Source organism: Camarhynchus parvulus, chromosome 1A, assembly GCF_901933205.1.
Source record: "Camarhynchus parvulus chromosome 1A, STF_HiC, whole genome shotgun sequence".
Lineage (NCBI taxonomy): Eukaryota > Metazoa > Chordata > Aves > Passeriformes > Thraupidae > Camarhynchus > Camarhynchus parvulus.
The window spans coordinates 19192022-19209329 of NC_044586.1; the positions used below are offsets into that span (position 1 = coordinate 19192022).

General features: G+C 43.5%; 1 protein-coding gene across 1 annotated transcript in view; it reads right to left on the reverse strand.

The window, feature by feature from the left end:
* NUAK1 (NUAK family kinase 1) overlaps positions 1-15781 on the reverse strand; it is a 47106-nt gene extending 31325 nt beyond the window's left edge. The window contains exon 1 of the mRNA XM_030959614.1: positions 15406-15781. Within this exon, the coding sequence (XP_030815474.1) occupies positions 15406-15705 (300 nt within the window). The 5' untranslated portion in view covers positions 15706-15781. The remainder of the gene's footprint in view (positions 1-15405) is intronic.
* Positions 15782-17308: the final 1527 nt, after the last annotated feature.

The following is a 17308-nucleotide window of genomic DNA, read 5'->3' on the forward strand; positions in this document are numbered from 1 at the left end:
ATTTGCATAAGCTGAGGCACAATGTGCCAGTGTCTCTGGGAGAATGAAGGTATGATTACCTCAGGCTTAATTTTCCTTTTCAGGTTCTGCTGGATATAGTTGCTGCTATCATATCATAAACGATGATTCGCCAAGCGGAGAAGGGGAATTAACTATTCATGAACACTCAGCAAGGGGATTACATATTCTCTCTAGTTCCTCCTTTATTCACAGAGAAAGATGTTTGTGGAATCAAGTTTTTATGAACAGTAGAAGGTATCAGATGAACACTTTTATACTGTACATATATAAAGTGGGTGACAGGAGGAATATACAACACCTTTCCTCCATTTCTTTCCTCACCCCCACATACGGTGCTTGTTATCAGGATTTGTGAGCACATTTTCTGAGTAACTACTGCCTAACTGGGAAATTTGCATCCCTTCATTGTCTGGTACCCACTACCCTCAGCTATGTCTAAAAAGTCTGGCACATTTACACGATGCATTCTCTGACAAATTTCCCTGGCAGACCTTTCTTCATTTAATGCTGAGAATCCTTGCCTCAAGAAATGTACGTTAGAAATATACTAAAACACTTCTCCCTTCCCAGAAGATTTTTACACCACATTACTGAAGACCTAAGTCATAGCACTGTTCAGTTCTAGAAGAAAGATCCTACAAATAACCACCATCCCTAGCAATAATGATGTGTTTCCTTTAGTGATGCCTCAAGTTGCCCCTTCTCATCCCTCCCCACTGTCCCAATAGCATGCTACCACAAATCTGCATTCACTTCAATCCTCGCTAACCCACAGTACAACAAATTTGCTGTGGTAGGAGCAGAGGTTGCAGAAGATTTGTTGAAAAGCAAAGATCTTACATGACCAGGTTATGAAAGATGTTTGCAGCTGTGTCCTATCAGAACTGGAGCCCAAGGCTGGTGTGGCATCCTGGGAGAGTCCCTATCATGTGCAGACTCCACCCTGCTTATATTTTCTCTAATATACTTCTAAATGTACCTCCATATCATGCACAGATTGATGGAAGACCATCTCCTTTCCAATGTCTAATAATTCACAAATATCCCATCCAACTACTTTCAAACTTTCAAGAAAAGTTCATGCTTTGGCACATAAGAAATTAGGTCTGGAAAGAAACTGGGGTAGGGCATTTCCCCAAAGCAATGGATGTTCATAACTGTAATTAAAAAAGAAAAAAAAATGCTTTACAGCCTCAGCTATGGATCATTCTCCTTAAGAAATGTTAACCAGCACTGAATGCCACATTCACTCAAAAGAGGAAAACTGCATTTACAGTTAACTTCTAGTGAAGTTGCCAAGCAGATGTTTATTTTTGGCTTCCACATTTACCAAAGCCAAATACTACACTGAGTTGGGATTTCACACAGTCTAATTGCTTTTCTTCCAGGTTACAATTTTGTTGGAACCAAAAAGGGGGGAAACAAAGGGGGAAAAAAACTAGAAAAAAAAAAGCTGACTTCACTTTTAAGTGGGAGAAAACCTGGTAGCATCCATTTCTATCATGTCTGTTTATATCATAGTTTAAATGAGGTTAGAATTGTGCAATCATTATTGATCGACTTCCAAACACAGCATAGCTCTATCCAGCACATAAGCAAAAGAGAAAAAGTCACTGAAAGAGAATCCTTTGTCAGTCAGTCTTTTAATTTCTGCAAGTCTGTGTGCAGACTGTTTAGCACTAATTAAATTACTGGCAAGTCAGGATAAAGAGGAGTGAAAGAATTCACAAGCCCCAAGTTCACTGTTCTCAATGTTACATGGGTACTAGAGATCCACTTTCCAAAACCTGGAAGATAGATTTTACAGTAATTTTGGGGCTTGATCTCACAGCTACCACAGCTGCTGATGTAATGCAAAATGCTAACCTGAGGCAGCAGAGAGGAACTTTAATTCAATGTTGTTTTTTCATTGTGAATAAGCAGTGAACCACACTGAAGTAATCCTCCAAAGTAGGAGTGCACATTGTTAAAGGCATCAATTTGGGGCTGAAACATAAAACCAAGATCTTGGCTGTGTCATTATAAAAAAAAGCCCTTTATGACTTTCTTAAGAAGACAGGTATAAAGCCCTGGTGCCTGGATCTAGTTCCAGGCTGAAAATTACTCCTGTAATTCCTCCAATAATTTAAATTGGAAATGGGGTTATTCACACCCTCTGAGCAACTGCTGCAAACTGTTACAATGTGCTGCTAAATAATGGTAACCTCAGCTGTTACCAGTGTCTCTGAAGTGATTTTGCAGGTTTAGGTGAAAGGTACTATATGAGTGCAAGGCTGAAATTCACATTAAACAAGGAAGAGAGTTAGACATTTTTTAAACTCTTAGAACCATTTTTTTCCCAAGAAGCCACCTCACAGCACATTTTCATTTATTGGTACGTTCTGCTTGAGAAAGTTGTGGATAAATAAATGTAACTTGGATTATTCTCTCTTTTTCACTGAAGCTTCTGCAAGTTCAGAAACCTCAGAATCACTGAGAGCTTTGCACATCTTTACAATGCCTCTTCCACCACAAATGTGCGGTCAGCTAGTATTGTGGGGATCTTTTGATTTTGCTCTCCAGTCCCATAGTCCTTCAGATAAAAAAGAGAAGTGCTGTTTCACCATGAGAATCACAATAGTACAGGGAAAAAACTTGGGAAGAGTATTTTTTAAAAGAAATGTCTGTACTTTCATGCACCACAACACTCATTAAAACCAAAAACCATACTGTTTGACCACCTCCTAATTAACAGAATGGAATTTTTAAGTATGAAGAGATTTTTAAAACTGAATTTATAGACTTTAGTCTTTTTGATTTACATTGATGAGCAAGGATTCATTATGCAAAGACCGTGGGCCACAGAAATTATATGATGGAGGGTGCACAGATGTGTTTAAACAGCACAGTTGGAAGGGTTAACGACATGGAAATATCAGAAGCACCTCTTATCTAGTATACTTTCCTACACTGATCTACGGTGGATCAAAGTATAAACACCACTTCTTGGTGGGAATCTAACAAACCATAAACCCATATCCTATCTGGAAAAATACTCTTGGAATACAAAAAGATTGGCAATCATGTATCAAAGCCTCACCCAGATTATTTTGCTCCAGGGCTTACAGATTGCTTTGCAATATTAAATTTGTTTTTGTTAACACACTGCTTCAGTATTACATTGTTCTGCCTGGACATTACCTATTCAACGGTTCCTTCTGGGAGGGGATCATCTTAGAATTTATGACGGAATGTGGTGGAATTACTACAGTGGGAGGAAAGGAGTTTGCTAAGATTTCTTCCCCATCCGTCTCTGATTTCTGTGAAATATTTACACCCCTGAAGGTAGAGGAACCTCCTGTTGTTCCTTTCTGTTTATTGAAAGTAAATTACCAGGGCCACCCTAATGGCTCAGGAGAGAGTATAAAACAGGAACCGGAACACTCTTGCTCCCTGCAGCCAGTTGGGCTTGGAATGGATGTGAGAGGGTGAGGAATGAATTATACTTTCCTACAATTAAGTGGCTGGCCATCTAGCAATTCTGTAGCCTTAAATGCATAATTCCAGCTTTCCCTGCTAGAAGAGGAGTTCACAACTGCAGGCCGTTGTTCTAAGCAGTTACGAAGAGACTTAACTTTGGAGGGGAAAAAGCACAACACAATTATTTTTCAGGATGGAAAGCTTTTGCCTAAGAACTCCCCCAGACCCTGTGAGCTCCAGGACTGTTGCCCCCTTCTTCAACATACACAAACACCTTTTTTGGCATGTGTTTTGGCTGGAGTCAGTTGAACAAGAGAGAGTTAGAACTCGTGTTTCTGGGATCCCCTTGCCAGAAGCTAAGCTGTTAGGTAGTGTAACAGCAGCTCAGGCTTCCCACTTCACCCTGCCAGTGACCTTCGCACACACTTGGACATACCCCCTTCCTCAGAGTGAGGAGCAATTCCCTCTCATGCTGCTCAGTCCAGAAACTCATCTCAGCAAATACCACAAATCATGTCAGACCAAGCAGGACTATTGAAGCAGTGCTGCATAATGTGAATTGCTGTCCACAAGGGACCAGACCAAGAGACTGCCTAACCCACTTTGTTTAACTTTTTAGTTAAACAATCCTGAAAGGGGAAGCTGCATTGCTGCTCTGGAAATTACAACTTTAATCTCATTTGAACTACATATTCCTCAGTTGAACTGCAGAAATAATTTAAGAACCAACTCCCAAATAAGACATTTTTCTACATTTCCTGGAAATATATTATTTCTGATGCTGTGAAATAAAAGTAGGCTTATTAATTTACCCAGCTTAAAGTTCTTCCAGTAGCCCTAATAAACTCTAATGTCAGGCTAATTACATGCATTTCACCAGTTTTGCATATTCATATTGCTCAAAGCAACACCACACAACACCAGTGGAACACTGAACTTCTCTAACTCAGCCCCACAAACCATTTGCACATACTGTATTTATTGCTCGCTCGTGCTGTACTGCCCACGGCAGAAATCCATAGTGCTTCCCTGAACACAGAGCAAGCTTCATTTCCCCTCCTTGGGCATGCTTTAATACAGCTCTGAAGTGCCAGCTTTTAGTGGGTTATTTAAACAGCGTCTAGAGTTTTGCTGAGCAGATAAGAAGAATAACTTGGGTGTGCAGTAAAACAAAGATACAGCTGTTTGTGCCAAACATTCAGTTTATGGCAATACTTCATAGGAATTATTCCCCATAACAACTGAACTGTCATATCCTACAACTACATCCCAGGCAACCTCCCAGATGAACTCACTACGGCTGCTGTCTGATGTGCTCTACATACAAACATCCAGAACTAACCAGATGTTCTCTATGTAAAACATTTGGTTTGAAACATGCAGTTTTTCTTTCCAAAAATCCATTACATTTGTTTAATGGACTCGCACAGTTCAACTAAAATATCCTGGAGCAGACATTTGACTGCAACTCTACTCTACAAGCCCCATCTGCAAAAAAAGAGAAAGAAAGAAAGAAAGGGCAAATGAGAATGCTTTACATGATTTATGCTGTCTTTATGATCAGCCAGTTCATAAAATAGAAGCTCTGCTCTACAGACAATAACACAAATCGCTTTCAAGTGTATTGTTTAGTCCTTGCCTGTGTTAAACAAATATTTCAATTAAAACAAAGGGCCGAACTCTATTCTTCAGCTTACAAGTGTTAATGCAACTGAGAGCAGCATTTTACCCACATACATCACAGGGGATGCAGATTTTTTGGTTTATGCTCAGAATGAGTGAGTAATGACACCCAATAATGATAACCAGTTACATTCACGGTTGCAGAGTTTTCCTTTCATTCAAGAAAGGCTTGAAGGAGGTTGAAGTACAGCACGAAATCCTTCTCCCTGATGAATTCCTCATGAGCAATGCATAACCCAAAACAAGGCCTATCACAGGTTCCCTTAGACCACATTTACATAATAAAATGACAGACAGAATGGAGGAATACTTTGTTTTACTGAAACACTTGTAGAAAACTCTCAAACCGTAGACAGCAAAAAACCCCATAGTTGAAAAGGATGGCTGGTCTCTGGCCTGGGTGCAAAAGCACGGCACAGTCCAGCCTAAAGGCCCTCATTCCTCCCAGGCTGTGCTGACACAACGGCGACTGCGTTGTATCAGGTGGTGATCAACAGTGATGAGCTGTCTCCAAGGCACAAGAGATGGTGGGCTTTTGAAAAATTGGCACCATCCCTTCAAAGTGTGACTGAAGCCATGGAAGAGGACGTTAATTTTAAGAGCAATTTTCCAGAGATGGTTATACCCACACAAGGAATGGCTCAGCACACTGCTGGAGCTGTGGTCGACCTCAGCTCTCTCCCCATGGCTCCACCACAGAGTTTCAGGATGAACCTCAGGGAAACCACTCACCCTCCCAGAAGCCCAAAGCATGGCTGTAACAGCTGGCTCCTACAAGAATTGGAGCTTAAACCCACAGATCACTATTTAATTGTTTCACCTCATTTTGGTGCCCTGAAGAGAATAAAAACATGAAAAAGTAGCATGAAGGATGCTATTGCTCATGTATAGTCCTGACTAAAAAGGTATCTTCCCAAGAGGCCAATGTGAACATCTCTCAGTTACATCCCTACACAAGTCAGCTAAGCCTGCATTGCCTCCAGCAGGTATTTACAGGAGTTTTGCAGATTCCAGACCACATGGCATTAAAGCACATACCAAATGGGAAGGTTGCACTCTCCCCTCTTCTCGTCCCAAAGGCTATTTTATTTCCTCACACCAAAACAACAGTCCTCAGCTCTGCCCTGCAGAATCCACTGCGCCAGCTGTCCCCAGGCATCTCCGGACACCTTTGCTCCTCCTTGCTGAGCTGCACTCTGCTGGGGAAGCCATAATGTTTGATTTGTGCAGAGTGGCAAAAAAATGCAAATAAGTGACAGCTCTGAACACGGGCCTTGGAAGCTATTTCTTTATCAAATGCTTTGCTGTCTTCCCCTGTCAGACTTGTGTGCAAAATACTTAACCTTTTTGTGTCAACAACAAAGCACTGTTAAACAAAAAGAAACATTTGCTTAGTTACCACACAGCTCAAAGAACTACTTCTACCCAACCCCTATTGCTATCTTTTGTGATTAAAAAAATATTCACACTCATTTTTAAAATAACACTTGTACCCAAATAAAAGGAGATATCTTACACCATCAGGCATTTAACAGAGATTAGAAATACCATCAGAGATTAAATGCCTTATTGTGTACAGGAAACATTATATGAAGGCTTTGAGATCTCCATCAACAGCAGGACCCCAATTTTCCTGATCTACCAAGGAATACCTAAATTTAGTCCCTGAACTTGGTATCTTTTCACAGGAACAATAAATTATTATTTTTTTAAGCCTAATGTTCCTTAACTACTGTCTTTATTCTGAAGCAGTGCTGCTCAAGGCCAAACACGCTAACTCAGCTCCATGGCCCAGCCAGACATTAAGATAATTGCAAGTCTATCAAGCAGCCAGACCTCAGAACAAAGACACTGCTCCAGCCTTAAGTCATCCCGCATGTGACTACTGCACCAGAGTCGCTGAGGGGCTCTGGGATCACCAATGCTCCCCAGGAAGGCGCGGCAGCAGGGGAAGCACAGCCTGCCAAACACCAATGCTTTGTTACAGAGGCAGCCAGCCCCACACAAGGTGCAGCAGACCCTCCCCTTCACCAGGCTAGCGTCCCAGGGACCCAGAAGCAAGCGCTCTCAGGCACCATGCTGAAGGCGTCATGAGGTGAAGTGGGAAATGCTGACAGTGAGAAGGGAAGGCTGAGGAGGAATCCAGAAATTAACAGTTACATTAGGAGCATGTTAAGCTCAGCAATCTCAGCTGCAGTTTTCTTAATATTTATAAAAAACATGACCTGCATTTATTTTGTGATTTTCACATTCATCTACAGCTGGCCAGGATGGTATCACACAGGCCAGCCATGCTAACCCCTTGTCCCACAGCTGCCCTCTGACTGGGTTTTTTTCAAGTGAAAGCCATTGAAGTATTTTATTATCTCCTACATTGGTAAGCATAGAGCCTGGAAAAGCCCATACTTGAGCAAGACCCAGGACTTCCATCACATCATGGACCAATGGCAGCTTTAAGGGCTGATGGGACATAAACCATCAGAGCTAAGGAAGTTCCATCTGTCTTTGGAGAGGTGAGGGACACAATGAGCTTATACCATGCAATAGTTTAACTGACTGAATTGAGGTTTGGCCCATGGTCTGTAGTTGAAAATAGAGAAATTGTGGAGCTCAAATAAGAGTACAAGAGCCATGGAAGGTCAAGGGATGGTTACAACCTTGCCCCCTCCATGCTTTGCAGCGCACAGCAAAGGTTACAGGAGGGCCTCCACATCTACTAAACATCCGGCATTTTTGGTGTGGGTCCAGGATGTTTGAGGGGAATGGCCAGACACAGTACACACACGGAGTACCTCACCCAGCCTTCGAGTGTTCAAAGGTCTAGGATCCCCTAATTTATACAACGTACTATGCTGCCTGTGAAGACATGGTGATAAAATATATTCTGTTTAAAAGCAGATACTTCTCAAATCATAACTTGCAGATGCTCAAAGTCTTTCACGTGGGTAAGACGAATGAGAGCCATAGAGACTGATTTTGTAGCCAGGGAGTACCGGAAGCAACAGCAGGAGAACACTATTGAAAGCTGGGATACACTTATGGCTTTAATGAATCGGTCATCAAATATAACAACACACATATGCAGTTTTTACCTTGCTTTGTAGTTCGCCCGCCACCTTCCCCAGCTATTCCCTATATATCTAGCAAAGTGGAAATTATTTTTAGTTTAGTTTATTAAATGGATACACATGGTACTCACATCTGCTGGAAGATATTTGAGGGAAACACTGACAAATATCATTTACATATTTAGTTGAAGACCTTTTTATCTGAGACATTTCCTCTGACATATCAACTATCCTAAGTACATCGACCCATCAGTGCTAATGATGAGGTTTTTCTATAAAGTGTCTGGTGCACAGCTGGGCAATTTAGGGACAAATCCTGACTTATGGAGGAGGCAAGAACGACATGCTCTTGTAGGTCAGAGATTCCCATGCCAATGTGCCCATCACTGGTGGTGTGCAAACCATCAACACAGAACACCCGAGATGGACACTGGTTGCCTCCAGCCTAGCCCAGGTCAGGAGCTGCTAAGGCTCTGGCCAGCACACTGAGGAGCCACCAATAGCTTTTGCTACCCATGCTCCTATCCCACACCAAGCCTGGAGGCAAACCTGCACCTCTAGCTTCAGAGAATCGTTCAGAGCTGTAGCAGAAAGCATTGTTTGGTCCTGCTTTTTAGAGGAAAACATAAAAGACATCAGTAAGGAGAACAGTGTCCTGCTGAGAGGGGCACGGTTGCAAGCAAGAGGAGGTGCTCTGACATCAGCATCCCAGTTCATTTAGATAGAGGGTACATTAGTGCATACAGGAGGGAGAGACTAGAACCAGGCAGATGCCCATGTCAAACCAAAGGTCATCAACCAGTTTCCAAATGCCTGGTACACAGCTTATGAAAATGTCCCATAGGCTCTACATTTGGATAATCATGGCTATACACATGTTCACTTGCTGGTATTCAGGGATGATATATCCAGAGCTGGTTTTCAACCCACGCATTTGTCATTCTTCCTTGGCACTGCTGCGGCCACTAGGTGCCTCCTCACAATTCCTCACTCCAGCAGAGGCTCTCCAGTTACTTATTTACCAGACAAGACACAGACTAACTACAATTACAGTTCTGTAAAGAATAAAAAATTGTTCACAAGAACTGCACATTCCACACAGTTTCATTCAACATGCATGACCCTGAACTACAGTATATACAATAACTGTCTCCACATGGCAAATCCACACTGTGGTTCCTAAAAAAATAATAATAATTTTTAGAACACATGCCACTAAAAAATGCAGTACATTTTAGCAATATTTAATGAAAGACTTTGAACAAGCAATTTCCATTCTCTTGTGTTACCTAGCACATGGTGCTGTGAAACCATTTGTAAAAACACTTAGGCATTTTATAGTGTTTTTAGCTGAAAGCTGCATTAAAAACATTGGCTCAAATTCTGTTGTGAAATTTCACATGTGGAGGGAATCACACTATGTATGCATCAAGACAAACTGTGCCCTGTTCATTAGTCTAACCTTCCCATATTAACCCTTCCAGAAAGGAATACACTGAGACACAGGGAAGTTAATTATTGGCCCAAAATTGCTCAATGCAATGCAGAAGAAAAATAAATAAGGCAACAGTCTCTTGGAAACTTTTAATTTCTTCACCTGTAAGGAAGTGCAACAACATTGAGAAAACATCAACTGATCTTTACTCAAAGCTCAAAGAACATGCTGTTCTTTAATTTAGTAAAAGACTTGACAAACGAATTTATTCAGATGACCCCTTACTGGCTAGTCATTAATTCAGACTTTCATACCACTGACCCATACTTCCCTAAACAAATCTGCTTCTCCAATAGAAATTCTCAGTGCAGAAAACTAGTAATCTGCTCTAGTGCCTTTCTCCTGATGACCTTCATGCTGTAATCAGTTATTTCTGTCTGCACCCCTTAATGTTAAGGTCTTCTTTGGCATTTCAATTATCCAAGTGTTTATATGAAGACTGCAGCAATTTGATACAACCAGGTAATAACTCCTATGGTAATAAAGCCCACAATATTCAGTGTGAATTACATTAGAATAATTCCAGTGGTTTTCTTTCCATTTGCTGCTTTTTTTTAAACCACAATCTCGGAACATATCTAATAGTTAAGGGTGGAAAAAATAACAAATTAACAGCAAAACTGTTTTCAAGCCCATATACTCTTTCCAACTTCTATTCATTCCAGGATCTAGAATTTCCATGCATGCAGAGGATGACCCGAGTTTCACTAACATGCCTTCAGCACCATGAAAACACTGTCCAGATTTAGCCACATTACAAGTCCCTAAAAGAACTCAGTCTGAACATCTTAAATAAATAAATAAATACATACGTACATGCATAAGATTTAGGCCACATATTTTGCAAGAATCTCTTTTGCCCTGAAGAACCTCTGGCCCCATGTGAGTGTGGCAGAAGAGGTGCCCCCCACAGGCTGCACAGATCCTGCTGGCAGCTGCCAGCTTGGGAGCAGGGAGCAAAGCCGAACACCCTGCGCGGGTCATCGCACTGGCATGCACAACAAAGTAGGAGGCAGCGGAGTACAAAAGGGCCAGGAATGGAGACCAAGGCTGGATGTCACACGGGGACAAAAGGCCCGGGTAAAGAGAGAGGCCAGGAGGCAGGACAGGCTGAGTGCTGCAAGAGGAGGGTGTCATCCACAGGACCTTGATGTTACATAGTCTACATGTCTGGACAAATCAGGTACTTGGCTGGGCACTCAAAACTAGCTGAAACTTCTGCTGATTTTGGCTTTAATTGGCAAGTTTTTCATTTCTCATGCATAAAACGGGGTAGAAATACAAGCTATTGTTACTATAATTGAAGTGTATTATTAGAGCTGTGGAAGCCACATTCATAAATTAGGAACCTGCTAAGCGAAGTACTGCACAGACACTTCACGTCACATCAGCATTGTGTAGATACTTATTCCCGTGTCTGCCACAAAGGAAGATGTCTTAGTAAGAGCAACAAAGAACCTCAAAAGAAATAAACAGATTCTGTGTCAGATTTAGACATTATCCTGCAGAAGATGCAAACCAAGCAATCAAGATAAAAATCAATATGAAGCAGTGACCCAAGTGCTAACTGAAGAAATTCTATGGGGAAAAAGTGGAAATATATTATTAAAGATCAAAAAATCACATGCATCAGAGGGATACTCACATTTTCTGTGATATTGGCAGCATAGGTGAGAGAACAAATGTTTCACCTGGCTTTCACTGCCCTCAGTGATCCACGAGCACACTTTTATCGTGTTATAAGGAACTTTTAAAAACCACACTCCAAAGAAATGGTTGTGTGCCCAACAAGGCCTTAATTATTGACATGACAGAGCCATCATTGTTGGTATTCACGTTTTGGTTTTGTCATGATATGGAGAAATACAATCAGCAAAGCAAAAGTCCTCCTTTCACATAATCTGTTGCTGTTCCAGGTTTCAAAGACCCTGTGCAACCCTTCAAACTCATCAAGAAGCAGACCTGTTTCAAAGCGAAGATTTGCACTGCAGTTGTAAATAAAAAATTTGGTTGCTTTAAAGTTTGAGGGTTTTTTTACAAGATTTTGATCCAGAAACCAATTTCATTTGGCAACATCCTTCTACCTGCACTTCTTATGCAAAAGAGATAAATAACACACAGCAGCCACCACACATAACATGGCTGTCCAAATATGCACCATGTGCCTGTTCTTCATGTTGGGCTGCTGCTTGTCATCAATTCCCAAAATAATTAACTTTCCGGAGGAATGGCTGGAGGAGAATAGTGCTTCCTCCACCTGCTGGTGAGGAGGAAGAAAAGATGTCGTGGCTCAGGCAGAAAGAGGGAGATAGACGAAGGAGGAGGGGAGGCAGGCTCCTGCAGCTACTCCCCATCACCTCCCAAGTGCAGGCTAGGGAGAGAAAGGGAGACAAACTTCCTGGCTTTTGCAAACAGCAAAGAGAAAACACCTATCTGTAATCTAAATTTGCATTCTAATGACTATTTACTCCAGTGGAATCATTTACTCAAAGAAGAATCCAGCAGCATTTACCATCTTCATGCACCATGCACAGAATCAGCCAGAGGTGGTCAATATACACCTTAAATAGGGCTGAAATAAGTGTAACTGTGGATTTCTTGGCTAACAAACATTGAATACATAACACTAACAAAAGTTCCGTTCTTTGGTTTAATATGTGCAAGATGACAAGTGGAAAAAACACCCACAGAAACATGAGTGTTGCTAACAGGTGCCTTAATTTAAAATGTCGAAAGTTACAACTGTGTATACTGAGACAGCACTAATGAAGAAACCTTGCTGGCAAAATTAGGCACCTCATACATCATATACTGGGCAATATTCTAACTGCTCCATGCAGCATGCAATACTGTCTGTAGTCACTGTGGTAACTAATGCACAAATTCACCTAAGTTGTTTGCAGTAACAAACCAAATGTATCATACAATCTACCCTGGAGCTTTATGGGAGGAAACTTTATGATCACGTCCCACTGCATTACAAGGAAAGACAACAAAGTTAAAGTTAAGAGGAATAACAATTTGAATAAACCTGTAACCTGCTAACACATGCCAAATACTAATTTCATTTAAGTCAACAGAAATCCTACTACTGATTTCCAACGGCATAGCATTAAAGCACATCTGTACTTTGCACTGAACTGTCTTCCCACCTTGGTTTTACTTTATTTACCCAAACCTAACAGTTTTTTTCATTTCTGAGCTCTGTTTATACAGATGACAACAAATTCTAAGTTTGTGCTTCACATTAAAAGCCTGGCTAATCACATAAACCTCTTTATTAAATTCCATATAGCTAAAGAAATTCTTGACAGACAAGAGAAGTGGAAAGGCTAAACAGGAGAAATGCTTGAACAAGACTGGAACACAAGGTCCAGCTTTGCAATCTGTTACCATTCGGCTTCAAATACCTGCTTACCACTGAGTAAAGAAAGTGATGATCAGCTAAACCAGTAACAGAGTAGGAAGCAAACAGCCTGCACAAGAGCACCCTTACAACTCTTGCTGCTGGTTGCAATAGGATTGGCATTGGACATGGTGCAACAGACAGTGCCAGCCACATCGCATTCCCTGCTGAACATGGCAGCATCTGGTCCAACCTGCTCATGGATAACACAAACACTACACCTAAAAAGAACTGAGAAGAGGAAAGGGAAGAGAAAGAGGGGTGGAAAAAGCAAAGAAAAACTGCCCCTCTCTGATCAGTCATCTCCCGTCAGTTCTCTTATCTCACCCATGGAAAGGAATCAGTGTTCACAGTGATCACTAACAGCCAGACAAGGGAACTGTCAGAAAACAAGAACCGTTTTCCATTCACCAAGATCTGGCTGGATTCCTGACAACTAGCTTTTATTCTGCAAGCAGACAAACTCTGGATATTTTATGTACACTCACAGATGTTACAGTTCAAATAGACACGTTACACCAGAGCTTGCCTGCAGACTAGTTAATAATTACAGAGTGCCACACGCCAAGGCTTGCATTACTCCAGTAAAAAACTCACACCCTCGTAAGGACTTGTTCAGCTTCTACATACCAGCTGATACAGCGAAAGTTATATTTTTATTGCATTTAAGATTGCATAGGTATTCTGATTTTCACTCTCTCCATTTCAAGATGGCATTAGCCATACAAATTCAGTTGACGATAACATCAAAGTATCCTCTAACTGTGCAGCTGAAGAGCTTGACAGTTAGCAAAATATGGAAAGACCTAGCATGTTGTTAAGTTAGATGAGACACACATCTATCTACTCTACATCCCTTCCTCTGTGAGAGCTCTTTCCAAATCCAAATCTCATGGTACATTACTGCCACCCTTTTTTTGTTTATTTCTCAACTCCTTGAAAAGAGATGTTTTCAACTTATTTGCTTATTTACTACATTTTATAATGCAACTCAAAACTAACCTACTTAAAAAATAATAGTTAGTATATAATATAGCCCTGAAGCTTTTGTTAGCCTGAAGTTGTAAAACAGCCAAGACAGCAAACTTTAAAAATCATGGACTTAGAGTGAGCATGTGCAGAGATGTCCATCTCTGGTTTTTCTTTAGCCAGCCTCCAAATGAGCTAATAAACTGAAAGCATATATGATATGACTACAACTTGGCCGGAACTCTCATTTTCACTGTCGACACAAAGATATTCAGTTGCAAAGTGTTCCTTATTAAAGTCATAGCATCTGAAATTGCATTTTCTTTTACAGATCCTTCTGCCTCTGGGTGCGTGCTCAGCTCCACAGCAGCCGAAAGGGAAAGGTAAATGTAACATCACCAGGGAAATGCCTCGCTTTTAGATGAAGTCCGGTGAAAACTCTTACAGTGCACTTCAGGACAAAGACCTCTGTAAAAAACCCGCTATCTCTTTAACACAAAAATGCCCGCCTCTCATTCCTCTGCCCTCTGTGGATAGTTACGTATTTCTGGGAAGGAAAAATGACAATAATTCTGACTAACGTGTACATTGCTTCAATTGCATTTCTGCGCCTGGCTGGAGCGCTGCACCAGTGAGGAAATGCTGAAGCTGAGTTACTGATGGACAATCCCCAGGCTGCTTGAAGTCTCAAGCCAGCCAGCACCAGAGCAGTGAAATGGATCATAAAAAGCAATGGGGTGGGCTGCAGTCCCTGCAATTTTTTTAGGCGTCAGCAAAGTTAAGCTTACAGAAGTATGAGCGAATCACAGCATTTTTAACCAGAGAAGCAAACATTTTCCCTTCTGACAATACTTTGTGAGCGGTGCTGGTTAGCCAGGGGATGTGACAGGTTTCTCCAAAACATGAATTTCCACTGGGCAAAAAACTATTCACAGTGGACACGCGTGTTAAAAAACAAACAAACAAACAAAAAAAAAACCAAAAACAAAAAAAACCAAACCAGAAAAAAAAGTAAGTCACCCTAATTTTCCAATATGTACCAGTGTGCAACTACAATGCCTCTACCACTCCTCTCAGATGAAAGTCTCTCTGCAGGGTTGAACAAAGCCGCGGACCGCAGGCACGGGTGGGATGCTGAGCGGGTCCCCGCCTTGGCACCACCCGCCGGCCCCGTACACAGGACGGATGCACCCGGCCAGCTCTACTTCGAAATCGGCGCTGGAATACGATCTTATATATACACCTGTACATATAAGAGTATATATAAGAGAAAGAGGCAGAGAGAAGCCACTCTGTTGCCTTACCACTCTGCCAGAGAACCTCTCGATGGCCCGCTTGACTTTGCCATAGGTGCCTTTGCCCAAGGTCTCCTGCAGCTCGTAGCGATGCTTCAGGTTGTGTTTGTGGTGATGCCGTTTCACCCCCTGCTGCTTCCTCGCCGCCGTTACCTCCGGGGACGGAGCCGCCCGGACCGGCTCCTCCATGGCTGCTGCCGCTGCCGCCTCGCCGCCGGGTGGGCCGGGGCCGCAGGAGGAGCAGCGGGGCTGCGCGGGGCTGGAGCTAGAACTGCTGCTGGCGCGGGCGGCCGCCTCGGCGCCCTCCATGCCCGGCGGCGGCGGGCGCGGTAAGAGCACACCGCCGGCCTCACCGCCTCTGCCTCGGCCCCGCGCCCGCGCCGGCACCACGGGGCGCGGCGGGCGGGGCGGGCCGGGGGGCGGTGGCGGCGCCCCCGCTCTCCGCCCCTTCCCCGCCGCCCGCCCCGGCGGCGGCACCGGCGTGGGGCGGCTCCTCTGCCCGGCCCGCCCCTCTCCGGCCCGAGAGCCGCGGATGGGGCGGGGGTAGCAGCGGCGGGGGTTGCTGCTAGGGGCGCTGCTTTGTGCGCCGGGGCCGCGGAGGTTCCGCCGCGGCTCTCCAGGGCCGCTGGAAGGCGCCTCAGCGGGGCCGAGTCCCGCGCCGCCGCGGCCCCGGGCTGAGCCCCTGGGCCCCGCGGGGCCGGGCTGAGGCGAGGCGGAGCACCGGCCTCGGCCCCGCGGGTCTGATTGTGTGCACCTGCAGGGACGACGGGCAGGGGCTCGAGAAAGCCTACACCAAATAGAGGTCTGGAAAGTTTTTCCAGAAAACCTCTAATTTTCCCCATTCACGAAGTGGGCGAGGGTTTCCTGTCGGGTTTCCATGTTGGTGGAGCTGGCAGAAAAACTCAGTCACACCCAGGTGCTGCCTGTCCTTGGCATGGGCAGGCACTGTTTGCCTGCTCCACAAAGTTTTTGCAGGTGAGAAACCTTCCTGGCCCCAGTCCTGCTGTGGTTCACTTGCAAATCTGCGCCAAGAGCTGAGGAACACCTCATGTCTGTTTTTGGGATCTTTGAAATACAAAGAATGCATCGGTTTTACGCTTTCTTCATTTTAAAGTAAGGGTTATTTCTTTCAAAGACAGCTTGAATACTTAAACCAACACAGATATACAAATTTTACTGAGGTTAAGATGAATCATATGTTCCCTTCAGACAAGAAGCCATCCCCAAGTGCATAGCCAGAGAAGGCAGATGGTCGCCTGTAGCAGAAATGGGGAATTTACATGGGGTGGAATCATTCTGGAATTCTCCACTATGGCCAGTTTTCTGGAACAACACAAAGGCTTTCAAGTGAGAGCCCTGGTTCAGTGTCTCCTCCCCACTGACTGTTCTGGAGGTGCAGATTACAGCTGCGGTTGTCTGCTCTGCAAAGATAACACACAGACCTTTTGAAATCTTGGCTTCCCCTTTGTGGTCACAGCAATATCAAGGCACAGAATTTCAGGAGCCGATAGCCCCATCCCTCTGGTGAAGTGTTAGCACAGAAGCTGATCCATGTGCTCATACAGTTTTATTGGCTGGCTCCTGCAAAGGCTCAGGTCTGTCAAAGGCAACTAACTCTGGAGTGTCAGGTTGATGGGGTGATACCCAGGCACCAGCTTTGGTGAGGATGCTTGTTTGGTTTCTCTAACTCACTGGGCCAGTGTGTAAAGCTGGATTTATGCAAGGTTTCTTCCTGAGACTGTGAACACTCTGCCCTGAGGTTGCAGCCTTAGCTTCTCTGACTTGAATTTAAAAACAAAAGTTTCTCTCCAATTATATCACTACACCTTCATTTTAGGATCAGCAAAAGTGTCCAGCTGGCTCAAGGCAAGTCTGCCTAGTGCAGTACCCTGTTCCTGGCAGGAGCCAGCAC